Source organism: Taudactylus pleione, unplaced genomic scaffold, assembly GCF_031769625.1.
Source record: "Taudactylus pleione unplaced genomic scaffold, aTauple2 ptg000212l, whole genome shotgun sequence".
In the NCBI taxonomy this organism is placed as follows: Eukaryota; Metazoa; Chordata; class Amphibia; order Anura; family Myobatrachidae; genus Taudactylus; species Taudactylus pleione.
In genome coordinates, this window is record NW_028284614.1 from 10220646 (window position 1) to 10248434 (window position 27789).

At 47.3% G+C, this 27789-nt stretch overlaps 1 protein-coding gene across 2 annotated transcripts in view; it reads right to left on the bottom strand.

Annotated features, from left to right (window-relative positions):
* Positions 1-958: 958 nt before the first annotated feature.
* Positions 959-27789, bottom strand: part of PARVB (parvin beta) — a 52495-nt gene continuing 25664 nt past the window's right edge. For both annotated transcript variants that reach the window (XM_088478310.1, XM_088478311.1), the window contains exons 4-13: positions 26414-26516; positions 17620-17760; positions 15567-15682; positions 13661-13719; positions 9670-9689; positions 8822-8883; positions 8664-8732; positions 6398-6499; positions 4885-4957; positions 959-3068 (exon numbers count right to left, since the gene is read on the bottom strand). In XM_088478310.1, the coding sequence (XP_088334436.1) occupies positions 2992-3068; positions 4885-4957; positions 6398-6499; positions 8664-8732; positions 8822-8883; positions 9670-9689; positions 13661-13719; positions 15567-15682; positions 17620-17760; positions 26414-26516 (822 nt within the window). In that variant the 3' untranslated portion in view covers positions 959-2991. The remainder of the gene's footprint in view (positions 3069-4884; positions 4958-6397; positions 6500-8663; positions 8733-8821; positions 8884-9669; positions 9690-13660; positions 13720-15566; positions 15683-17619; positions 17761-26413; positions 26517-27789) is intronic.

Below are 27789 nucleotides of genomic sequence, written 5' to 3' on the forward strand. Positions count from 1 at the left end.
CGCAGAGATATGTGTCCTCATTCAACTTTTGTTTTTGTGCCATATAGCGCAAGACTTGAGACACGCTGCACCACGGTTAGCTAATTTCGGACGTTCGCACTTCAGCATATTTTGCGCACTGCATCCTTACACATACACGAGATTGTAGCTTACTCAGGAGAAATACAGAGTGACGGATAGCACGGCGTGGCTTTGTCACAGCGCTTTTGGGGGTCTATTGACTAAGCAGTGTTAGGAGACAGTGAAAAGTGATAAGAAAGTGATAAAGTGCCAACCAACTGTCATCTAACAGGCTGTGTTTGAAAAATGACAGTTAGAAGCTGATTTGCTGGCACCTTATCACTTTATCACTTTTCAATCTGTCTCCTAACACTGCTTAGTAAATAGACCCCTTGAAGGCACATCTTTGTGTACCCAATACAATGCAGGTACAAATGCACATGGATGTAGCAAACCAAACATACTGAGAGATGTGTATAACACCTCAAGGGGGCAAATATGAGCCTTTACTTAGGGCGAGATTTATTAAACCTTGTAAAGAGAACAAATGGAGGAATCGCCCACAGCAACTAAACAGATTGTAGTTACCATTTATCCAGTGCAATCTAAAAAATGACAACTGCAATCTTATTGGTTACTATGAAAAACACCTCCACTTGGCCCCTTTAAAAGGTTTGTTAGATCTGCCCCTTCAGGAGGGAGTATATCGGGGTAGAGTAGGTGTGGGGGTACATAAATTATGTATTTTTGTGCAAATATTGGACCAATGCAATCAGCATGCCATTTAAGCATTTCTCCATGAAGAAACCACAGTTGCATAGCGCAATCAGTCATGGAACTGTGGAAGGAGGTGACCATTTTTGTGGGTCGAACGGTTTGTGCAGTTATTCGCCTTGCATGAAAATTACATCTAAAATCCAAGATAGAATAAATAAAATAATGACAACCAGGCGATCGATAAACCTGAACGTCACTTTTTAATGACTTCATCTATAAAGTTCCAGTGAAGTTATGAGAAATAAATACAAGAATGTTTAATACAAAAAGTTAAGAGCAGTGATATCAATAGCAGTTGAAATTAAAGGATAATCCACAAACAATACAGAAATATTTTTATATATAGTCGACCCAGCATCTGGTTTCACCAGGAACATGTCAATTAGTAACACACAGTCACCCCCATTTCTTTGGTATAATCTGGCCAAAACCGTCCTAGGCACAAATGTGCCATTTCCGTTTTACCAGAGAGAGGAAAAATAAAATCCACACTCACATATATATATATATATATATATATATATATATATATATATATATATATATATATATATATATATATATATATATGAGATCAGATAGAAATTCAAGTTTTCAAAATAATTATTTATAAATATTTAAGTCTTTGAACTACATTCTCCAAGCACAGATTTCCTTACAAAACAATGGCACAGGATCGCAATGGTAACAGATCTGGAACACGAAATCCGGTAAGAATTTAGCATTTCACCGCAGTAATACCATGCCATCGCCGAAGGTGACTTGGCTTTCCAGTAGAGTTTGGTGTGTTATGAAACGCGTTGGGGTATAAAAGTTGGATACAGCTGCCTAGTTGTGACATAACATGTCCCCGAACGATGTTCCGTCTGGTGTGAGAGCGGCCACTTGAAGTTACTGGGGAGCCGCAAAGCTGAAGTTAAATAAACCTGTGATGCCGATGATTACATCACAAGTTTCCATGCCATTAGTGTCCATTTAAAGTGGAACAAAACCCTGCAAAACAACAGTACTATTTTTGTCTGGCCTTATTATCGAGCACAGGCTACCATATTTAGGCGGAAATCACCCACATCCCAAGTCACTGACTTGGATTAACAGATGCAACATCCTCTTAAAGCTGGGGACACACCTAAAGATTTTCTGTCCAACCATCCAACTAGTTGATCGGTTGGAAAGAAAATCTGGTAAGGTATGAAAGCAAATGACAATCAGCAATTTGCTCCCAAATGCCAGAAAATGGACAAAAACTGTTTTGTTAAATGTTTGATCTAAACAATTTGTTCAAACTTGTCTGACCGACCATTTTCATCTGTTTTCTGGCATTTAGGAGCAAATTGATGACCATCAGTTACTCCCATACGTTACCAGATTTTCATTCCAACCAATCAACTAGTTGGCTGGTTGGATGTAAGTTGGTCTAGTGTGTGGCCAGCTTTACTCTATATAAAGAAAATTCCACATGGGTAAATAGATGTCTGTTAACGGGAGGATTGGAAAGTTTTAGATGTAGTTGTTATATCTCATTGGATTAGCTCAGATTTAACAAATAAAGTAAAAATCAGTCCCGTCAAAGACTCTTGATGTCTCGATATGGCCGCTGGAGAGAAACTTGTGTTGGATGAGAAAACGTTCCGTCATTATGAGGTCATTGATTCCGAAAAATTTTAAAATTTTTTTTTACAGGTTTTCAAATGTATTAACCCATTCAAAGAGGGATTATTGAATTTGACGGCCTTTTAAAATCAGTGACTGCTAAAGTCTTACTTGTGAATTCAAAGAAACAGAAATAAATGAGAAAATCTCCGCCACGTAGTGTATAATTACTGGCGTAGGGTGTCCAACACTTCGTGAAACCATTCAATGTCAGCTCTAACAGAGGGCTTGGAGCTCTCCAGCAGTTGCCTACAGTGTCACGGGTAGTGTAATTAACTAAAACGTATGGAGCTTAGAAGTTTGCCAAAAACTTTCCGCTAATATTTGAGGCTACTCGTAGCTCCGATCTACTACGGAACTACAGCTCCCAGTATGCCCTGCCAGACAAAAAGTTTAGTTTATTATTTAGGTTACAAAATTAAAAAAAAAAAAAGTTTTCAAACTTTTTTCCGCCAGTCAAGCGCATAGCAAAAATTCTCAGTATCAGAGTCAGACGCCTGTAACAGACTTATTACATACACAGGATAAGGCACATAGGATAGGTATAAAGTGGTCGCTGCCTCATTCAATGTTCTTGTACTTTGTAAACAGGTTGTACAACACCCTCAGTGTGGACTTCAAATCCAGATTAACAATGTCTGCAAATAAAACAAACAAAAAAAATAAAATTATTATTATTATTGCCATTAAAATGTGCGACGGGCAACGGTGTGCACCATAGATAAAGGATCCCGCAATCAATTTTAAAGACCATTTATTTTTAATCTAAAAGCACTCAGGATTCTGACAGCTGCTGGTTACAATAAAACACAGAATAGGTCAGGAAAATCAGCGCCAGCGGTCAGTAATATCCTAGAATCGGTCCATAAATCCTCAGGAACTATTATAAACTCCATATTTGTTTTGTATTGATCTTCCGATCCATTATTGTTAAGCAGAAGGTGTAAAAGTTTGTAGCGCCAGCCAAAGAATGTTTAAAAGAGCCGTAGCCATGGCAGCAAATTGAACCAATTAGAGTCCGCGTCTGTACATGGTCGCGGGGAAAGGAAATGGAGTTGTCAAGCTTTGTTGTGAGTAGCACCGTCTATTATCACATTGATTTATAATTCTCATCACCTCAAGGCTTTGTGCACAAGTCATCATAATAACCCCAATTTAAAGAATCATTTTATTCCTAGGCGAGCAGTCACTTCAGGGGCGAAATACTGAGACACCAAGAAACTGAGAATTACATTCTGCACAGGCAAACGCTTCTGCACAAATACTGCCGATCAACAGAGGAATAAAGTCCCGCCTTGTATATCTATATGGAATCCGTATGATTTACCACCGGATCCCTGGCCGGCGGTTCAAAACCCGACAGCGGCTGGCCGAACAGGATGAAAATCCCGATCGTCCCCAGGCAAGTATTCACTAACCTATTCCCCCACCCTAACCCTCTTTAGGGTGCCTAACCCTAACCTTCCCCCCCAGTGCCTAACCCTCCCCCCTTCCCCGCCGCCTAAACCTAAGTCCCCCGGTGGGGTTCCTAACCCTAACACTCCCTCTAGCCTAAACCTAACCTCCTGGGGGAGGGGGGTGCCTAACCCTAAGTACCCCCCGGGAGCCCTAAACCTAACCCTGCCCCCCCCCCCCCCCCCGTGGCTGTCCACAGTGACGCCCGGCATCACTGCGATCAGGATGCCCGGGCGCCGGTCTCCCGGCCTAGATGTAGACGCCCGTCATTTAACCCTCGCTGGGATAAAGCAGTCGGGAAGCCGGCTGTCGGGATTAGGTCCGCCGGCTTCCCGATTGCATACCATCTATATATGCTTTAAGCCTCTCCCGTTACTATTTGTGCAGCTAATCTTGCAAGACTAAAGTTTGCAAACTCTACTGAACATCCTAATAGGGCCTGCAGCAGGTGTGCACGCTAACTGCGCGCTATGGCGATACGCGCACACACGTGGCCGATGTTGGAAGTAATGCGCATGAGACGCAAAACTAATATGGATGCAACAGCCGAGGATTTCTCCGGGCGTTCCAGGGCGATAACCGGGGGATGGTAGCCGATGTATCGCAGGCAAGTTTCGGCAGTACGACCTATGGCACATCGAAAGACGCTGCGAGAAAGAAAAACACCGCTGCCAGCGGGGGCACCCCAGTGGGAGTAGAATCAGTGCAGCATTAGCATAAAGACACGGACGCGGCTGCGCGCACCTCTCAAATCAGGCCCCCAGTGTGTAGGGAGCCATTTTGTGAGCAGACATTGGGGTCTCTAAACTCTAGACCAGGCCTGGCCAACCTGTTGTGAAACTACAAGTCCCAGCATGACCTGCCACATTTTTGCTATTAGGGAATGCTAAAACTGTGGCAGGGAATGCTGGGACTTGTAGTTTCACAACAGCTGGGGAGCCACAGGTTGGCCAGACAGCAAGGGAAGACTGACGATTAGTAAAAATAAACACTTCATACCTTCCGGCCTGGCTTTTGGTTTCTTGAGTCCTCCATCTTGCATGAGCTCAAATGCAAAAGAGATGTTATGAACCTGCAGGGAGATATTGCATTGATATGTGAGGACACGCGTGTGTAATTATAATGATCTCAGGGCCTGATTCAGACCAGGTCGCACCCGGGTCGATGGTGGCCTAGAGCACATGCGCACGATGAAGGCGGCTCTGTCGTGCACATGCGCGAGACCCGGATAGCGACAATGCGTCACTCCAGGTCTCGCACCAAAGGCGGCGTGCTGTCGATGTTGAGTAACAGCACGCCCCCTCTGGTGGGCGGGCCGGGGGGGGGGGGTGGCTGCCCAAACGTAGGCGTTCCCATGTGAATGCCTACTGTTTGGGGCCGGCCCCACTGACATCACAAGTTAAGTCGGTGGAGAGATTCTCTCTGGGGCTTGCGGCAAAGAGACCCTACCACAAGGGTCTCGTCGCAAGCCAGATGGTCGCGATGGTCTTGACCATCGCGACCATCTTCCTGGCCGCTCGCTATAGCTGTGGGTGGTCACAGCTATACGAGCAGCCAGGAGGCCGTTGAAAAAAAAAAAAAAAAAAAAGACCGGCCCTGATTCAGCGCGAGCGCTCTGTCAGAGCGTTCGGCTCTGAATCAGGGCCTCTGTCTGGTCTGTGAAACACTCTCAGAAATGAGGGATATACTGCAGCACATATGGGCAGACACGTGGCTGAGACAAGGAGTAATAGGTGTTTGGGGAACTTACACAACAGACAAAATTTAAAATAAAACATAAAATAGGACCGCCCAAAATATTCAAATAATTATAATAGGGAACCAAATAAAATGCAACAATAGTTCCATGCGGGAAACGCAACTGACGGCTGATGCTACTTGAAAGACAAAATTGGTGTTTCTTTACCAAGGCACAGAACTATTCTACAATAAATGAAATGATTTTTTGGGGTAAACATAAAGTCCATTTTGAAGAGGCATTTCACCCAATACTTACAATGGAGTTAAACTACACCATTATACAGAAATCTAACTAAACCCACCAGCGTTCGCTCCCATTTGGAGGTTCCTAAATTGCATCAATGGCCTAGCGAGCCTTTCACTCCTACTGACAACTACCTATATCAAACAGGCCGCTGCGTTGTCAGGGGCCCTCCCACACACTAAAGTTTACGGTTGAGCATCTGGAAGGCGGCCATCTTAGTAGGAGAGAAGTGGGCACCGCTAGACATTCACAGCCTTCAGGAAATCTGACGACCCCGAGAGGATCGTCAGACCCCCAACTACGCTGTATTCTGTAATAGAGCAGCACCCCCAACCAAAGTGAAATCGTGGCTTTGGGCGGACTTATCTAGGTTTCTGCCGTTTCATATTTACTAACATTTTAAAATGGTTCTGAGGGGCAAATATTTACGCTTTGGGACAGTCCCTGTAAATCTGTTTCGCTAATGTAAAATCATTTAGAGGTGATGGCAAACATGGGATTAAACACTATATAGAGGGCTCCGCTTACCTTCTGATCAAAGCTTTCTGGGGTCAGGTAGAAGTTATACAGGGGGATGAAATAGTTCTCCAGAAGTCCCATGAGAAGGACGAGGTAAACTCCATCTGCAAACTATCAAAAGAATAAATGAAGCACCTGGAAGGCAAAGTAAGGGCACTCTCATGGCAGACTGTATAGTGGTATGCTTTTAATATATGTACATATGGGACGAGAGGGGGGTAACTGGCAAAAGTTAAGCTCGGCTGGTACCCCTTTGCGTCAGGAATAACGTCAGGAATAACGTCAGGAATAACGCCAGCTGTGCTTCCCTAAGTTTGTAAAATGTCGCAACATAATCATTATCCTGGAGATATTATTCTATAATACAACAGGTTACGTCTGAGAAGGTTCGGCGGCAGTCTGCGCTCGCCAGTAATTGTGCCTCTATTTTTGGTGTTGGGATCCTCATCTGTAGATGGTTTGGTGCCAAATCCCATAGGGGGGGTCTGAGCAGAAGGAGGCAAAGACAATGCATGGATCAACCTCTCTGAGAACAGCTTTACTAACTAGGGTAGGAAAAGGTCTGACCTGCCGTATACTTAGAGCCCATACAAGAGAGGGGGACCTGGGAATTACAAGACTTGAACTACAGCACTGGGACTCACAGGACTGTTGTGGATACAGGGATCAGAGGCAATAAGCGGAAAGAAAGGTGAAATTCCTTCTACAATCCATATCGCCTCTGTGGATAGAATATGCCAATCAGGAAGACGTAAACCATCAACAAGCAGCACACCGCCCAGACACAGCATCACAGCGCCACCTATGGGTCTGAGCAATTATATTTTAGTCATGTCTCAGTGCCTCCGGTGATAAATGTTGAGACCATAATTTTAAAGCCGCCAGTCACGGCAAAGCCCGGATTATTTCTCTGTGTGTGTCCATGCAGGGAGACAAACCCGGGCCGGACCCCTGGTTTGGCGGCAGGTACAAGAGACGTAACCCAGTAGATCACATGGACTTGTGCCCCAAAGATTGGCGCTAATTTATAGGCCTATATCTGGTCAGGGTTTCCCTGCCTTGTCTATGTTACATGAGCACAGTGTGACTGCTAAACCACTTTAAGGGGTACATTTACTAAAGTGAGATTTTTTAGAAGTGAGTTTTAGAAGAGATGTTGCCCATAGCAACCAATCAGATTCTAGCTATTATCTTCTAGAAGGTGCTAGTTAAATGTTAAGTAGAATCTGATTGGTTGCTATGGGCAACATCACTTTCAAAACTCACTTCTAAAAACCTCTCACTTTAGTAAATTTACCCCTAAGAGTTATGTCTCTGCTGGTGAATTAATGGTTAATAAATCTCCATATTCTCTTCTTAGAGATTTGCCTGGGTGTGAAAATGCTTTTCTACAGGCACAGAATTAGGGCAGGTGATTGCCTAGTCAGGATATATACTTAATTAATTAGGCACCTTTCCTTCATTTACAGCTGTCACCTTGCTCAGAGGAAATTACACTGGTGCGCAAACTCTTGGAAAGCATTTTGAGATTAATTGGTCCATCTGAAGGCAAATTACTTTTTGGTCTGGATTCATCAACCAATGATATTCTTGTTATCCCTAATTAGTAATCTTAAATGGTGCTCCAACCAATCAGCTCCTAACTATCAGTTGTTTGAACAATGATAGAGGAGCGGATTGGTTGGAGCACCATTAAAGCTTAGTAATGAGTGAGAACAAGAGTATCACTCCTTGATAAATCTGGGCCTTGGTTACAGCTTGCAGGAGAGCGAACAGGGACCATCATCAAATACCAGACCTCCCATTGGTACAAGAACATCAGTCTGTGTTGCTGTAGGTTCTACAGGCCTCTGTAACACGGTGTATCCTTATAAGATGTGCCTTTAACCAAAATGGCTGTTCAGGTAGGGATGAGTGGCCGGACAGATTGCTGAACTGAGCAGATGCCCACTGGAGGTTCTTTAACCCATAGTGATTGGGGAGAGGTGGCCTAAAGGCATGGGAGCACCTTAGAGAGGGTAAAACGAGCCTAGAAGCAGACACCAATCAAAGCTGGCACCAGCAGTGACCGCTCACAGCTGCAGTCAGGCTAGGTAGCCATGACGTTACATCATCAGGTAAAGCAGTTTGTTTCTAGTACACCATACAAAACGCCAGACAGCCAATGTCTTTCGGTGGTCACACCTGCCAGCATCGACCATATTATTTGTATATAAGCGACTGTGACATGTCATCGTGCGAGGATCTCCTCGCAGATATCCACGGTGACACTCACCTGAGTCTCCAGCTCCGTTACCTCCAGGTTCAGCTTGTTGAGATGTTTATTCACAAATGTGATCAGTGACTGTAACGGAAGCAAACGCACAACAGGTCAACAAATGATTCTTCGGATGGAAAACCAAGTTCGGCGATAACAGCGCTAAAACACGTTACCTTCTTTACAACACTCAGTTTATCAGGGGCGTGGTCAAATAGGGTGTCAAACGCGTCACGCTCTAGAATAAGGAGGGGGAAAGAAAGTTACAGGAGTCTGTATACACTTCATCTGTATTAGGAGTTCACTGTGGAAGCTGTAAGCAGCCATTTTTATGTGAAAAACAAGCTTAAGGACTAATAGGACCTCCACACCCCGAGCATAAGCCAAAATGGATCCAATCGAAATCCTTAACAGGGAGGTATGAAGAACCACATAATGGGTCATTAGGCAAAATTGAGATTTGTTCTGTGAGAAAGTATAAATTTATAAATAAGTTTCTATAAACATATATACACACACACATATACACATATGTATATATGTTTATAGAACCTATTCTACAGTATATATGTATGCGAAAATTATACATTAAAATTATACATTATTTTGTATTTTATCACTATTCTGTGCTGCTGGGGGACCCTGCTCCTTCCACTATATAACGCTCAGTCTGTGGCTTCCTGCTGCCTCCATTCCCCTCCTCACATCATGTCACTGCCCCTGTCACATGCAGCCCTGTCGTCACTAACACCTCACTCATCTCCTGATATACTCTGTGCTGCTGGGGGATACTGCTCCTTCCACTAGATAACTCTCAGTCTGTGGCTTCCTGCTGCCTCCATTCCCCTCCTCCCATCAAGTCACCTGCAGCCCTGTCCTCACTAACACCTCACTCATCTCCTGATATACTCTGTGCTGCTGGGGACCCTGCTCCTTCCACTATATAACTCTCAGTCTGTGGCTTCCCGACTATCTCTATGCCCCATCTCCCATCGTGACACTGCCATAATCATTTCCTACTTACCAAATTTTCCCATCATCATCCTAAAGTAAGAAGAAAAAAACAAAAGTGGGGTTTTAGAACATAAATATCAGGTCCATCTATGAGGTGAACATGCAATCAAATCTATACATGGAAAAGTTACAGACAGTACAAAGTAAGAATAGGACAGAGTCATTATGCGCTAATGGCTTTCATATATAAAGGCTTAGAAAGGTCTGACATATGCTCATTAGGAGCAGGTACATCAATAAAATGTTGCTGTACAACAGTTATCCCATACTGTGCTGCAAGACCGTCACTTACTGATAAAGCCGTTTGTAGATCACATAAAGCAAGAGACATGGGCTGGCCACATGCTGGGTTATGACAGCCGGTATCAAGCACGTGGCCTGAAGCAGTGCACCGCGGCTCTAATACCATCACTATTCCCGATTGTGATCCAATCTAGGCTTCTGCTCTATAAACCTGTGTATGTGCTCACTATCTGCACCTATTGCCAGGACCCAGCACAGAGCAATGGTCGGATCATCTCAGCCTGTATGACCTGCGTATGGCCAAGCTGGAAGACGGCGCAGCCTGTGCCCACACAAGTCACTGGTCAGGACACCTGCGTTATCCCAGGAAGATCGGCATGCCCAAGAAATATCCAATCATATTGGTTTAGACCATTTTACAGCATCTCTGGTAACCTAGGCCAGGAAAATGCAAAAACTATCCCCAGTGTGGTCAGGAAGACTGGATCTCAGGCACTACGGCCGTCCATGTGCATGGCCAAACTGAAACGCACTTTAGATTTTTGGCGCGAGCAGCGGGATTTTTGCATAATTTTCTTGTGGTCAATTTAGTGCTCCATATTTACTTGTTATCCACAACAACAAGCGACACAGCACCGAATTTGGTCATTTGGACCCAGGGGAGGAATGGAATCTAAGAATGGATATTGCTCATACAGAGGTGTCCTCCTACGTAGGTCATGTGCGACTCGGCTTGCGCTGAGCGTCTTTTTAGCTCGATAGCGCTACAGTGCAGCGGCTTTTTCTCACGCCATGTTTCGTTGCGCTTCATCTGCGACTCTGCATGTGTTTAAAACAAATTCTTGTGCGGTTAAAGTCACAGCCTGGTGTCTTTGGTACAGGTTGGTGTTTTGCCGCGTCTGCGCTGCGAGTAAGATGCAAATTTAAAGTCGCTACGCTACACTTGTGCCACATGGCGTATTGAGGCAGGGTATATGAGGACATCTGTACGTGACTGAATTATTTTGGAAAATACATTAAACCAGGGAACACGTACAGAAGAAAACTGGTTTCTCTTTGTACAGTATAAAGCTGCTGCATTTAGATTCAGCAGCCATTTTGTGTATTGACCCCTTTTTGGCAGGTCAACAAAATTTTATCTGCCAAAAACCAGGTCTGCACTGGTATAAAAAAAAAATATATCACTAATGAATAGTATAGTAGTAAAAAGGGACATTCAAATAGAAAAACTATGTGGAGGCTCCCATTTTATGTTCTGAACCAATGAATTGGGGATGTCTAACTCCTAGAGAATGGATAGGCTGAATTTTCATGAATCTTGGTTCAGCCCACAAAATGGCTGACTCTGCAGGAACAAGTAACATAAGCAAGGAGCGAATCCTATATAATAATTAGATACAGTGCAAAGAGGCCACAGAGCAAAAAAGAGTTTGGCTTTTGAGTGACCAAGCCGACTATTTTATTAATAATCTGGTATATGCTCTGGAAAGGGTGAGCTACCGCTATTAGAAGAGGGTGTACACCAATGATGTCATTACGCACTTGATAAATGTGGGAAATATACTTCATTTTGAGAAGATCGTGTGGACACAGCGGTGTCTGCATGACTTTGGGGGCCGAAACGCTTGATAAATCCTATTCCCGGCACGGTGATAGGGCGTAGTCGGGGCTCGGTTCTGCAACCTTACAGATCTGACTAGACACTGTGGGCCTCATTCAGAGGCAGTCGGAGGATGCAATCGGTCGCTCAGAAACTGGGCGGCCGCTTGCATCCTGACCGCCCGCCTCTGTTGCGGTCGTTAGGCTGTGGGTTAACACCCACAGCTCTAACGACCGCTCCAGTGATGGTCGCGATGGTCATAGACCATTGCGACCATCGGGGCTTACGACGAGACCCTAGGGTAGGGTCTCCCTTGTCGTAAGCCCCGGAGAGCTTCTGGCTCTGTCTGAGCCGGAAGCTCTCCACTGACATCACTAGTGATGTCAGTGGGGCCTCCCCCAAACGGCAGGCGTTCCCATGGGAACGCCTCCGTTTGGGCTGCCACCCCCCCGGCCTGCCTTCCAAACGGGGCGAGCTGTCAATCAACATCGACAGCTCGCCCCCTTTGGATCGAGACCCGCTACGACCGGCGCTGTCGGTCGTAGTGGGTCTCACACATGCACACGACGGCGCCGGCGTGCGCATGCTCTGTGGGGGCCATCGACCCGGTCCGAGCGCATCGGCGCTAACGACCGGGTCTGAATGAGCTCCTGTATCCGTACAAAAGAGAAATTGGCAGACGTGGATGTCACAAACTAGCTCACACCTTACGATCAGATACTCTATTACTGAGCACCGGCTGGTTGGAGATTCGTTAAAAACCAAATTATATTGTAGCCATGTCTCAGTGCCTCCAGTGTCTTTTGTGCAGACCATAATTTTAAGGCTGCCAGTCACGGCAAAGCCAGGATTATTTCTCCGATGTAAATAAGCTACAGGAGAGACGTGAGCGAGACTACACCATAAGTACCGATAACATGTTTCTAACTGCATCTAGCCGACTTACTACGTCTTCCACAAACTCATCTGAGGTTTTCGTACAGCAATAAATATTATATATTCCCTGCCCAGAAGAGAGAGTTTACCAACTAATTTCAAAGGAGATGCCCTTTCAATGTTAGCAACTCCCATTAAATCTAGAAAGGCCAAATGTACATTTGCAGATACAAGCTTTAGTTTAAAAGGAAACCGCACTGCCTGGCCTCCTGTGGAATATCCTGTTCATACCTGTTGCTAGGGATGGCAATCGACGATTCATAATCATCAATGGTCTATGGCCGACGTTGAATGCTTTTACCATTGATGAGTGAGAACCAGACTGTTTCCCTCCATCGAAGGTGAAGCATAACCGAATATTATTTTGGAGTTTTTATGGGTAAGGTGCCAGGACATAAAGCATGCCAGTTGCCCATCACCACTGTAAACACGGTGACTTGGTTGCTGAATCTATCACTCATTTGCATACAACGCTGGTGAAATTAGGGAGATTTAAAAAGAAAAAATTAAATTTCTGGAACATCTGGTTGCTTAGTTGCTTTAGTTTGGTCTTGGATTAAAAAAAAACATAATACATCACAACAGTTCCACTCTACAAAGGTTTTCATATACTAAACAAACAACTGTCACTTGGATGCCGACAACTAATTCTTCAGACTGCAGAGTCTTCAGAGCAAATGTAGTGTGTGTGAGAGGGGATGCGAGTCTCTGCATGACTCTAATGAGTAACTATGGCAGTGATCCAGCACTTACGCACGCTGCCAAGTCATAGCTGGAAAACCTCAGCACTCTGACACTGCCATGTGACGCCAAGCTTGGGCATCCGATGGATGCCAGCATTTACTTTTAATTTCTACTGTATTTTACATGAAGGGACCAGAAAGACCAGACTGATAAGAGATTTTAGTGACCAAAGCCTACCCATCACACACACACAGTGGAGGCGGTTGGCAGCCATTTCTTGGCTTCATGAGAACACAGCCTATCAATTCACATGGAACTAGCGGCATCAGTGTGGTACTAAGCACTTTGTGGGGCTTGAAGGTACAAAATGGGGGAGGGCGTCATGTCTCAGTGAGGTCACTAGTTTCTAGTGAACCGATTGGCTGCACGATCATGAATACTGGGTTCAGCCAACAAAATGGCTGCTCCCGCAGAGTAGACAATGGGTACCCTATAGGAGGTTTCACATTCCCCCATACGTTTTTTTCCCTGAGCTTACTCTGTTGTGGTGGTCAGTTCCTCTGTCACATGAGCCGTCTGCAGGAGGCCCTCTCGTTTCTAGAAGACAAACACAGGAAAAGCAGCAGCATTCTTGTTAAGACGCTTATTACAAAGAGGTAACGAGCTGAGAATTATAAATTCACACACGCATATTTGGTGCGGGTTTTTAGAAGTGGAGATGTTGCCCAAAGCAACCAATCAGATTCTGCTTAACATTTATCTACCACCTTCTAGAAGGATAATAGCTAGAATATGGTTGGTTGCTATGGGCAACATGCATTCGGTATGATTGTTCAAATCCCGGCAACGTCAGCCCGACAGCGGAGGAAATCCCGACCGTCCTAAAGGCTAAGTATAAACGAATCTAATTCTACCCCCTAACCCTAACCCTCCTTTAGGGTGCCTAACCATAACAATATCCCCCCCTCCCCCCCCCCCCCCCGTGCCTAACCCTATTCCCCCCTCCAAGTACCTAAACCTAACCCCTCCCCTTCCCTGCCGCCTAAAACTAAGTCCCCCCCAGGGCGTGCCTAACTCTAACCTCCCCCCGGGGGTGCCTAACCCTAATCCTCCCCCTAGCCTAATCCTAACCTCCCCCGGGGGTGCCTAACCATAAGTCCCCCCCCCTGGCTGTCCGCGCCCGGCATCTTCGATTGGGTTGCCGGGCGCCGGTAAAATGACAGGTGTCTAGATTTAGACGCCTGTCATTTAACCCTTGCCGGGATTAAGTAGTTGGAAAGCCGGCTGTTGGCATTGCGACGGCCGGCTTCCTGAAGGTATACCGAGCAACATCTCCACTTCTAAAATCCTGCACTTTCGTAAATATAAACCAAAAGTAAACAAAATGGTTTCAAACTGTAGACATTTATCTAGGTCTGTAATAAACACAAACGTAAGCTGAAGCCCCTCCCATTCCATTGCACACAGCTGAAGCTCCTCCTCCCACGTCTTGACGGCCATATTTATTTAAGTATAAGCTATGCAGTTAATTCAGGTATAAATACTCCGCTCGGTAGTCAGCCTCTCAGGTAATCATGTCAAGTAGCTGCATTACTGCCCCTGACATCTCATCCAGTTTAAGAACGGATATCAGTTCACCTGAATTTACACCATTTCAGGCTCTCGGAATGCAGAACAGCCATACAGAATTATGTATATAAAATGCACACCAGAAACCAAATGGCATTTCTAATTGAAAAACTAAATTTAAAAAGCAATTTAACTACAGGAATTATTGGGAAATTGAACGAACCAAGGATTTCCATGTAGTGACTAAGTTAGCATTTACCATCGCTGCCATCTTGTGGCGATTTAACAAATTTTCACAGAAAAAGTAGAGAAAAGATCCACTACAGTCAAGTATAGTGGCATATAGGATTCACACTATAACTAGAGGTGGGCGAGCAGTGCCGCCAGCTAGGGAGACACCGTTGCTGCCCTGTGCCATCTATATTTTGCATACAGGGTGCTTAGAACGGCACCCTACAGTTTAGAAAGCCACCTCCAGGCGCCATCAAAGCGCAGAACACATTTTCGCCCTGCTTACAGATCAAAGCATTTAACAGTCAGGAACTTGAGAAATAAGCCTCTCACGTACAGTTACAGGAAAAAGAAAACTTATTTTTGTGCATTAAATTACAATAAAAGGCTACCATTTTGTGGGCCTAATTAACAGTCATGAGAATGCAGCCTATCAATTAAGTAGGAACCAGTTCCGTAAAAATACTACTCCGGCCTCACCAATACTAGTCTGGCAGTGCTTTCTAGCAAACTGAAGGCTGCATAGTGGTTCGGCCAAAAACATGGCTGCCTCCATTGTGTGCAGGTGACCGCTCTTTACCTCATCTTGAATCCATGTTTATGTAAATATTTGGGGGCCTAACAGACCCCTGCCCACCTCTTACCTTTACGACCACCACCTGCACGCACACATGCTCGGGAAGACGGATGGGAGCCCGGAAATGCATGGCTAATGCTACTAGAAGGTGCAAAATGGCGACCAGGTTCTTCCCATGGATTGCTGCAAGCAAACGAGGGAGAATGAATTACTCAGCGGAAGTAACAATATAATACGTTTCCATTTTGTTTCGCCTGACGTTGCCATGTATAGGATATGAATATGGTTTACGGTGGCTAGACAAATCTTTTATCACATTTTATTAATAATATTATTAGAAATGGAAAAAGGTGAATCAACATATGGTTCACCTCTAGGGAGCGCTAGATGTGGACTACAAAATCAAGTATATTCAATATCACAATTTATTAAGATCAATTAAGATACATATAAAAGCAATGATGAGGCGAAATAAATTGTCTCACACAATACATTACATTTGTGACATATAATAAACAGAATAGTAAATCACTTCATTTGAATGCCAGCTCAGAGTGATATTGTATCCAGAAAGGGGGTTAGAAACCGCAGAATCAGTATACCAATGCTGGCATAAATGAAGTCATAATAGCTCCTCCTGAGAATGAAGATAATAAATAAATGTTCCACTCCAGTGGTAGTAATTAGTACATGCCACAGGTTCTCAAACTCGGTCCTCAGGACCCCACACGGTGCCTGTTTTCCAGGTCTCCTCACAATCACAAGTGAAATAATTAGCTTCACCTGTGAATCTTTAAAAATGTGTCAGTGAGTAATGAATACACCTGTGCTCCTGCTGGGTGACCTGGAAAACGTGACTCGTGTGGGGTCCTGAGGACTGAGTTTGAGAACCACTGGTCTATGCTGATGCAGCAATCAGTAGTAGCAAATAGGAAAGATGATGTTTATGCAGACGACAACAGATCCCGGTATAATTACCCAGCTCACTCTTGATTTAAAAGATATTTAAAAAGAGAAGTGCCGGTCCGGAAATAGCGTGGGTCCCGCTTGTGGGATGTTACCTTATGAGCGTGTGTCTTTCCAACCAGACCAGTAATGACAAAAGTCCAGGAATGATGGAGGTTTGTCCATGAAAGATGACGTTTTGCCTCTTTCCGAGACCCGATTTTTGGCGGGAAAAATCCGAACTAATCTGAGCGCGCTTATCTCTAGTTATGTAGTACCGGATGTGTTGAAGGGATATTCAGTAAATATAACAGTCGGGCTCAGCGTCCTGTACTTGAGCCGTTCACCGTGTATAGCGATCACACCCAGGTCAAGCGGATGTCCATAGATTAGCCTCTGAAGAAACCGTCCCTCAAAATAGACGGAGAAACCAGTCAGGGCGTTTATCCTGGAGGACATCTTTATATTTATGGACAGCCACTTGACCTGGCAGTGACCACTATCCACGGTGAACGGCTTAACTACAGTAGGCAAGACACTGAGCCGACTGTCAGTTGTGCGATACACTGCAGCATATATGGAGCGGCCACCTGTCAGCTGTGCGATATACTGCATCATCAGAAGAATAGAGCCGCTGCATTATAGCAGGAGAGATTGGTCGCATACAATTGAGCTGCTGGAGCCGTCTGCTTAAGGTGATTGCAAGGCGGTGAAGAAAGGAGGTGGCTACTGGGTGTCCAGACTAAAAGGATATTGATTTAATCTATTCACCACAGTGAACCTGAAATTAAAGGAACCGGACCAGCGGATCTACCTAACGTTCTATGGGAGGACCTCTGGGAATTCTTCCGGACCCACACCTTCCATACACCCGGTACTGTATCACCATAGGGGTGCAGTATTGCCGCTTTTAACGCATAGTTCATCTCCTCCCTCATTCAAGTTTATGTAGAGAAATCTTCACTATTCTGCATTAGGTGTTAATTAAGTAATCCAGAATAGCTTATTGGGGAGCAACGTACTATAGTCTTCATTATTACTGGGTTACATAAGTGCATAAGGAGTTGTGCCTGATTTTGGAGACACATTTGTGACTCTTTATTTTTCAAAGTATAGAAAGAAGACATCAGCCACAGACCCGTACAGGGAGCAACTCGGGATATTTCTGGACTCACCGTCAATGTTCCACCGTATCGCCCAGCCCTGCGGTCTCAGAAATTCCTGTATATCATCCAGGATCGTCTGCAGCTTCTGCTTCTGGCCGATCTCAGACTGCGTCACCTCGGCGACGTTCAGCTTGCGGTTCGCCAGTTTCTCTGCAATTAAATAGAAAAAAAAAAAAGAAACACATGAAGACACGAGGCTATCATAAGAATACATAGTTTTTCTATACTGGGGCGTTTCCCCAATCACATGGGACTGGCCGAGGGCTGTGACAGAGACAGCAGCACCCGCCTGTCTGTTACTAAGGCACGACGCTCACTAACCCAGCGTGAGGAGTTTGTTGCACTGTGTTCATGGCATTCATATAAGAGCTCGCAGAGGAGAGGCATCATTATCAGAACTGGCGTAGCAGTAACAGAGGGGAAGGGCTGACGACTAGTAACGCAATACAGTAATATTCGCCAAATGCTTTATTTCCATTCATCCACTGAGCACCATATTTATAAAGTGCTAGGAGGGGACGGAGCATGATGTGAGGAGGGGAATGGAGGCAGCAGGAAGCCACAGACTGAGCGTTATATAGTGGAAGAAGCAGGGTACCCCCAGCAGCACAGAGTATATCAGGAGATGAGTGATGTGTCAGTGAGGACAGGGCTGCATGTGACAGAGGCAGTGACATGATGTGAGGAGGGGAATGGAGGCAGCAGGAAGCCACAGACTGATACCCTTTCACATTACAATGCCGGATCACACTCAGGATTTTGTGCACGAGTCCATCCCAGGTGCGACCCGGCTGAGACCCCTTTCAGACTGGCAGCCCGACCTGGCTTATTGCCGGCCCGATAACGTCACAGCCATCATGTGCCGAGCCGGCCCTAGATCATCTCAGAGTGTCAGCTCTTCCTATGCTGTGAACGGGACCCAGGTCGCAACGACCAGGTTTACCCATTCACACTGCATAGTGACCCGGGCTGAACCAGTGTTTAGCCCTGCTTGTTCTGGCTTATTTCAACCTGGTCCTTTCACACTGCACAATAACCCGGAATGCTGCACGTTAACGTGCAACAACAAGAGATATGGTAAGAACTTACCTTTGTTATCTCTGTTTCTACGAAGTCCATAGGGTCCACAGGGTTGACCTTGGGGTATAGCTGGATCTGGATCCACGGGCACCACGCAGTTAAAGCTTTGCTGCTCCCAGGATGCACTTGGGTCCGTCCTCCTCTATACCCCGCCCCGGCCACAGGCACCTCAGTTGGTAAGCAGCTAAGGCCGGAGGAGGAGACTAAACAGAGAGAAGGAAGACTGGAACACACAAGAAACCATACTCACAGAAATGGGAGACGGAAAACCGGTGACCAGCCACACAGCCCATTTGAAGCCAGGTGCGTCAGGGCGGGCGCCCTGTGGACCCTATGGACTTCGTAGAAACAGAGATAACAAAGGTAAGTTCTTACCATATCTCTTGTTTTCTACTTCAGGGTCCATAGGGGGTCCACAGGGTTGACCTTGGGGATGTCCCAAAGCAGTTCAACTAAGGGCGGGGACGCTCCTGTGCTGAAAGGAGTACCCGGCGCCCAAAGGATGCATCCTGAGAGGCGAAGGTGTCAAACGCATAAAACCTCAAAAACGTCTGAATTGAAGACCAAGTAGCCGCCTTACACAGCTGAACAGCCCAAGAGGGACCCACAGAACGAGTGGAATGAGCCTTAACAGAGGCTGGCACAGGTAAACCCTCCTGCGCATAAGCCTCACAAATAACTGAACGAAGCCAACGGGCTAACGTTTGCTTGTTGGCAGGCCAACCCCTCTTGTGAAAACCGAAGAGGACAAACAAAGAATCCGGCTTCCTAACCGAAGCAGTCCGGTCCACATAGATTCTAAGTGCCCGGACCACATCCAAGGAAGCCTCACCAGCAGAAAGATCAGGTGACTGAAAAGCTGGCACAACAAGTTCCTGATTAATGTGGAACTTTGAAACCACTTTGGGCAAAAACTCAGGACGCGTGCGGAGCACTGCCCTGTCCTGGTGAAAAATCAGAAAAGGAGGGCGACAGGAAAGCGCCCCCAATTCTGAAACCCTCCTGGCCGAAGCAATTGCCAGGAGAAAAATGGTCTTAAACGTCAGCCACTTGAGCTCCACCGACTCAAGCGGCTCAAAAGGAGGACCCTGCAAGACCCTCAGTACCACCGTCAAGTCCCACGGAGCCACCGGAGGCACGAAGGGAGGCTGGATCCTGAGAACACCTTGGAAAAAGGTGTAAACATCTGGCAGTGTAGCAATCCGTCGCTGAAACCACACGGACAAAGCAGACACATGAACCTTCAGAGAGGCCAGGCGTAAGCCGAGGCCCAAACCCGATTGAAGAAATTCCAAGATTCTGGAAACCCGGAACACCTGCGGATCATAGTTTCTGGATTCACACCACTGAAAATAAGTGCGCCACACCCTGTGGTAAATCCGCGCGGAAGCAGGCTTGCGTGCCCTAAGCATGGTACCAATCACTGAACTGGAGAAACCCCTAGACCTCAAGACGGCTGTCTCAAGAGCCACGCCGTCAAAGACAGCCGACCCAGATCCGGGTAAAGGAAGGGCCCCTGAGACAACAGGTCCCGACGCTGAGGAAGAAGGTACGGAGCGTCGATGGAGAGGCACCTCAGATCGGAGTACCAAGGACGTCTGGGCCACGCCGGAGCCACCAGCACGAGCGTGCCGCCGTCCTGCTTGAATTTCCGCAGAACCCGAGGAAGTAAGGATATCGGAGGAAACAGATACGCCAGGTGAAACGTCCATTTCACCGACAGCGCGTCCACCAGACAGGCGCCTGCGTCTCTTGTCCTTGACCCGTAAACGGGCAACTTGTGATTGTGACGGGAGGCCATCAAGTCCAGCTCCGGCAGCCCCCACCTGTCCACGAGTAGCTGAAACACCTCTGGGTGAAGCGACCATTCCCCGGGATGCACATCGTGACGGCTGAGGAAGTCCGCCTCCCAATTGAGGACTCCGGGAATGAAGACTGCCGAGATCGCTGGAACGTGACACTCCGCCCAAGCAAGAATGCGAGACACCTCCGACATTGCTGCCCGACTGCGAGTTCCCCCTTGGTGGTTGATGTACGCCACCGTGGTGGCGTTGTCGGACTGCACCTGAACCGCCCTTCCGTGAAGAGCGGGGCCGGACGACTGCAGGGCCCTGTACACAGCCCGCAGTTCCAGGATGTTGATGGGGAGAAGTGCTTCTTCCGCGGACCAACGACCCTGAAGCGATAATGAGCCGGTCACTGCCCCCCAACCCCGAAGACTGGCATCCGTCGTGAGCAGGACCCAGTCCGGGATCCAAAAGGGGCGCCCCTCGACCAGATGCGCCGTCTGAAGCCACCAAGCCAAAGACTGCCGAACCTCCGCGGACAACACCAGCATCTGAGAGCGGATCCGGTGAGGTAACCCGTTCCATTCCGATAGAATCAGCCCCTGCAGGGGCCGGGAATGGAACTGGGCAAATTCCACCATGTCGAATGTCGACACCATGGACCCCAGAACTCTCATAGCTGAATGGACCGACAGGCGGCAACTGCTCAGGCAACTGTGTATCCGCAGCTGCAGGGAGGAGACCTTCTCTGGAGTCAGGAAAATCCGCTGCTGACGAGAATCCAGCAGGGCTCCCAAATGAGCCATCCGCTGTGATGGAATCAGGGAGGACTTCTTCCAGTTTATCAACCACCCGTGTGCTTGAAGACAAGCAATGGTCAGGTGGAGATGTCGAAGAAGCACCTCCGGGGAGCTCGCCAGCAGCAGAAGATCGTCCAGGTACGGCAACAGACGTAGACCCTGACCCCGAAGGTGGGCAGCCATAACCGCCATCACCTTGGTGAACACCCTCGGAGCCGTGGAAAGGCCAAAAGGCAACGCCCGAAATTGGTAGTGATGGTTCAGGATAGCAAACCTCAGATACCGCTGATGTGCCGGTGCTATGGGCACATGGAGATAGGCGTCCTGGATATCGAGGGACACCATATAATCCCCGGGTTCCATCGCCAGAATGATGGAACGTAACGTTTCCATCCTGAACCTGGGAACTCTGAGGTATCTGTTCAGAGACTTCAAATTCAGGATAGGGCGATGAGAACCATTGGGTTTCTGTACCAGAAACAGAGTAGAATAGTACCCTGTCCCGCGCTGAGACTGCGGAACGGGAACAATGACCCCTGCTTGTAGCAAGGATTCTATAGCTACCTGAATCTGACCAGCTTTGGTCTTGTCCAGAGAAGGACTCGTACAGAAAAACTGGTGGGGCGGCCTGAACCGAAAAGACAGGGCGTACCCCTGAGAGACTACTTCTCGAACCCAGGCATCCGTGGTGGTATTGTGCCAACACTGGGTGAATTGGAGAAGTCGGCCTCCCACTCTGGGGTCCCCCAGAGAGAGGCCCGTCCCATCAGGCAGCAGGCTTATCCTCCTGCTTGGAAGAAGGGCGCCGAGCACTCCATGCCTGCTTCTTGGGCTTGGGTGCGGCCTTGGTCGCCGAATGTCTCGGGAAGGACTGGCCCTTGGCCTTACCCTGAACCCGAAAGGACCGAAAGGCAGAGCTCCTCACTTTAGCCGGCGCAGAGGCCGAAGGGAGAAAAGCCGACTTGGACTTAGCCAAAGTATCCACTATTCTGTCCAAATCCGGACCAAATAGTAAATCATCATTAAAAGGCAAGGCCTCCAGACCCTTTTTTGAATCTGCATCAGCCCTCCAGGACCTCAGCCACAGGGAGCGCCGAGCAGACACCGCTGCAGCCGACACCCTAGAAGTGAGCAGGCTGGCATCCAAAGACGCTTCCCCAATATAGGAAGCTGCATCCCGCATCTGTCCCACTAACGCTCTCTGGATATCCGGAGCCTCATCAGGAAAGGTATCCTCCAAGGCATTGGCCCATGCCTCAATGGCTTTAGCCACACAGGAGATAGCCATGGACGGGCGAGCCACCGCCCCGGAAAGAGAATAAATGGACTTTAAACAAGTCTCCACCTTCCTGTCCGTGGGATCCTTCAAAGAGGAGATAGACGGCAATGGCAGCGTCGCGCTTTTGATCAAGCGGGTAACGTGGGAATCCACCGCCGGCGGAGTTTCCCATTTCCTGCAATGAGCTTCAGGAAAAGGATAGTTCGCCGCCAACCTCTTCTGTCGATGGAACCTCTTACTAGGTAATTGCCAGGCCGCCGCCATATGATCCGATAATTGATCAGACAGGGGGAACACAGTTGAGGTCACCTTGGCCTTTTTAAAATTAGGAAACTTCGACCTAGGAGCCGGCGCATCATCCTCAACATGTAGGATAGCCCGCACCGCCCTAACTAAGGCTGGAACATTAATGGAGGACTTAGCTTCCACCTCCTGCCCCATGACATCAGAGTCAGAGTCCTCATGGATTTCTCCATCATCTGAGGACACTTCCGAGTCCGACAACTGCGCAGCTAGTGAACTCACAACCGGACGTTTAGACACCCTTGGTGGCACATCACCTTGCAACATGGACTGAAACGCCGAGGATGAAGCCGCCAGACTCTGTACGGAGCTGGATAGAACATCCACCCAAGGCGGAGGAGCCGTCGGAGCAAAACTCTGCAAAGGCACTACAGACTGACGCGTCCCTGGGGAAGACTGCACATACACAGGCAGTCCCGAGTAAGGACCCACAGTCTGGGCCCCGGGGGAAGACCGCAACATTTGTGGAACCCTCGGGGAATGGGGGATGGTGGGCTGCGGTAACGCCCTAGAAGGGACCGCTGATGGGACCGATAACCGGTCCGCAATAGACGCCAGCACCTGTGAAAACATCGCCCAAGGAGGGTCCTGTGATACAGGGGGGTTGGAGGGGCCCGGTACCAGCTGGCACCGCCCGCACAGACCATCCTCAGATAAGTCCTCCCCATCAACTCCAGCAGCACAACGTCTGCAGGAAAATAGCACAGGAGCCACAGAGCGCTCAGTCTCCTCATCAGACATGATACCGTAAATCACAAGAAATAGGTATCACCAGAGGAATTACGGTTTTAACACCCGCGCACTCACCAGTATGCGACACAACAGCCCAGATATGGTACTGGGTAGCACACAACAGTATGTGACTGACCCCACAAATACGTGTTTTATATAAGTGAGGGTCTCAGAAAAACGCCCTTCCCCCACACACCTGCCGGGCCGTAGGAGAAGGAAAGGGATAGTTATAAGCTGACAGTAAGGAGAATAAGTCACAGACAGGCAGCACTAGCAATAGTCACATACAATGCAGAAAAGTTATACTCACTGCACCTTCCGCTACAATCAACCGCCCAGATTCAGTGTCTGGGAAGGCTATAGCGCTGTGTACACTGTCCTTTTGCAGGGGAGAGGTACACAGGGGAACCGGTCCACTTGATACCGCCTGGGAGTCTGCGATGTGCCAGTAAAGATGGCCGCCGGAGACCTCAGAGGAGGAGTGGCCGAGAGATAAGAGCAGCTCAGCGACGCCAGACTCCTAGTTGAAAGGCACGCTGAGCTGAGGGGAGGAGCCACTAGACAGGGAAGGCTGCCTCCCCTGGCTAGCAATTAACCCCCGGGTTGCCGGTCCCGCTACCAGCCTGATACCCTGGTGGTCTAGCGTACACGCGGGGTATTCCTCAATTGAGGGGGAGCCCGCCGCCGCCGCTAGCGCCTCCGGTCTGTCCCCAGAGACCGGAGGCTCCTGACTGCATTGAAGTATCCGCGGCCCGCCGCACGCGGCGACCCGCGGCTTACCTGATCCCAGTCGCGTCCGGCAGCAGTCAAGGGAGTCCCCAGAGCCCGGCTAGTACAGGCTCTGGGGTCCCGCCGCGATCCCCAGAGCTGTACTGGCGTCGCGGCGCCAGCGGGGAGAAGGAGCGGCAGCGTGGACGTCCTAAAGGACAGTCTGATGCTGCCGCTCTAACAGTGTAAAAAAAAGTAGAAAAAAATAAAAAATTTCTCTTTTAAAATAAAGCTTAGGGGCTGCTCCTGCAGCCCCACTGCGTCAGGGTGACCCGACTCCGGCCGGGCACCAACTAAAACTGAGGTGCCTGTGGCCGGGGCGGGGTATAGAGGAGGACGGACCCAAGTGCATCCTGGGAGCAGCAAAGCTTTAACTGCGTGGTGCCCGTGGATCCAGATCCAGCTATACCCCAAGGTCAACCCTGTGGACCCCCTATGGACCCTGAAGTAGAAATCCTGGGTTATTGCTGGCAGTGTGTAAGGGGTTTGAGAGTTATATAGTGGAAGGAGAAGGGTTCCCCAGCAGCACAGAGTATATCAGGAGATGAGTGATGTGTTAGTGAGGACAGGGCTGCATGTGACATGATGTGATGAGGAGAATGGAGGCAGCAGGAAGCCACAAGACAGAGTTATATAGTGGAAGGAGTAGGGTCCCCCTGCAGCACAGAGTATATCAGGAGATAAATTAGATGTTAGTGAGGACAGGGTTGCATGTGACAGGGGCAGTGACATGAAGTGAGGAGGGGAATGGAGGCAGCCATAAGACAGAGTTATACAGTGGAAGGAGCAGGGTCTCCCAGCAGCACAGATAAGTGATGTGAAGCAGCTGTTATACTAATGAGGGAAACCAGGGGTCAACAGCACCTCTAAGAAATACAGTTCATACACAACTTGCCTAATCTATGTTACAGATATAACAAATAGGGGGGTATCCGGTAATCCAGTAAATTACCGCGGCTAATTATCTCGTCCGGGGCTCGCTCTGAACTATTTAATTAGCCCCGAAGTCAGCCTGACGCCGGCACTTATCGGGGTTTTTTTGTTTTGTTTTTCGGGACCTGATAGTTTCCTGAAAAAAAAAGGCGAACACACATAGGTCCGTGAGCTTATGGCAGCACCTATGTGTTTCCGGGAGAACCATCCTATTATTTTGATCTAAATAATAGGATAGGGTGAAAAAAAAAATTGTCGAAAATCGGGGGGTAATCGACGAAAAATCCCTGTTTTTCGCCGATCACGGGGATCAATTAGCGCCCGAACAATGTTCGGGGCTAATTGGATACCTCCCATAGCATCTAACACGGAGGGCAATCTTGATAAATGTCCCCATAATAAATAGCTAAAAAAGGTGAATAAGACTAAAAATAACATTAGAAAAAGGAAATTGCCATAACAAATCCTATGCCCTAGGATAGCATGTACAGTGCAATAACCTATAAAGAAGGAAAAACTACAGAGGAAAGATTTGTTAAGTTATAACACTGCCCCATCCTATGTTATCACTAATGCCCAGGACCAAGGAGCACGCCAATGAAATTCAATAAAGGTTCCAGAAGACATAAGAAGCTGAACTTGGATCCAATGGTTTTATTCCTAGGAATAAGTAATACGAAACTCAAAGTTCTATACAGACTTATTATACAGGGACTTGTTCAGCATTATTAAGGTGCACAAAGATTTATGGAGTGTGTAAATATACATTAACCTTGCAGTGTATTTACTGGTCTCACCTCCTCTAGAAGCTACAGAGATACAGACAATTATACAGATTGCTCTCTGTACTTAGAACACATTAGCTGAAATATAAACTTGTATAATACAAAAAAACTCTGTTGTGTCATCTATTGCTGCCAACTGAGTAGTGTTTCATTGATCCAAGTCAGTGACTTGCTGTATAATAGAGACTTTTCCAGAAATATGGCAGCAGCCCAGGTGAAACTTATTTTGCAAACAAGCAGCTGCTCCAACCACCGAGAATGTGCGAGATCATCCAACTCACCAACCTAAAACCTCTGAAAGGCCATACCTTCTGCATGGTTTATATGGCTCCTCACCTAGAAGCTTCTGAAGGACTTGCCCGTCATAAAAATCTTCTTCCAGATTCTTTACGATGATTCGCTCCTCCACAAGAACCTCATTAATCCAATCTATAAGGACCTGTGAATGCAAAGCAGTATACATTGCTAAAGCAAAGTGTAGGGTGTTACAGATACCATGGTTCAACCTCATCCCTCTGTTGTCTTTGGTGCCGGCCATGGTCACTCTGAATCTCTCCTGCTCATTGCATCCACTTTCCCTCTCTTCTCTCCGTTCAGGGCCTATACCCCCCCCCCCCTTATGCTGCCCCCTTGCCTGCCCTCTCCCAGCAGCAGAAGCCAGATGTAGTCATTTCTGGACTCCTACAGCTTAAGGCAGACACAATGGTAGAACTGCCTGTTTCTTATACTAGATTTACTAAAGCAGCGGGTTTTCAAAGCCACGACTATTGTACATTTTGATAGGCAACAGCAATAATTACAAAAAACAAGCCTGATTTAGCAGGTAATACTATAGCGGTTTCAAATTCGGCGGCTTTGAAAACCTGCCATTTAGTGAATATACCCCATAGCATTAAAAAATAAAAAGTATATTGATACGGTACAGCTTTGCAAAATGGCATCATTTGAAATTGCCCATATTGTATTTACACATGTATAATTGTAATGTAATAGCTTTCTATTAATACACAGATATATGCAATTGGAAAACCGGCTTTGTCGCTGTTCATGGCGATCAGTCACAACAATGCATTAAGAGGCGTCCTCTGTCAGTTATAGTCCGCGAGAGAACGTCAGCAAGGATAGCGAGTCACAGGTCACCTGCCCCTGTCTGTATCTATAGATTACTGCAGCTGATGGCTCCTTCCTCCACACTCACAGCCGGATATAGGCGAGGAGCAGAGAGCAGCAGAAGGTGGGGTGGTCAGGCCGTTCTGTAGCAAATTCCCAGCATGCACGCTGACCAGTTCTCATGTGATGGGGAATGATGTCACTAAGAACCTGCATCCAGCATCAATAGGGACAACTCCGTGCACTCACCAGAAGTCAGTAGTTACATTTGCTTTTAAAATTACCTTTAAGTACCCATGCCAAGTAATAAAAGCTGCAACATGAGAGGACACGCTGTAACATTCATGGAACTGTGTGTATAAGTTGACACGCCTTGCCAGATCTAAAGATATTTCAGATTAAAGGGGGATATCGATCGAAGGCCCATATTCAATTTAGAGCAAAAAGTCAGTTACCGGACTTTTCGCCGTCATCGCTGGTTTTGGGTGCGAAAAAGTATCGCACTCGTCCCGGCTTATCCCCATATTCAATTCCAAATCGGTGAAAGAGTGACCCGGCGAAACTGAAATCTGCGAAAAGTTCTGTCAGTTTTGGGGAGATCA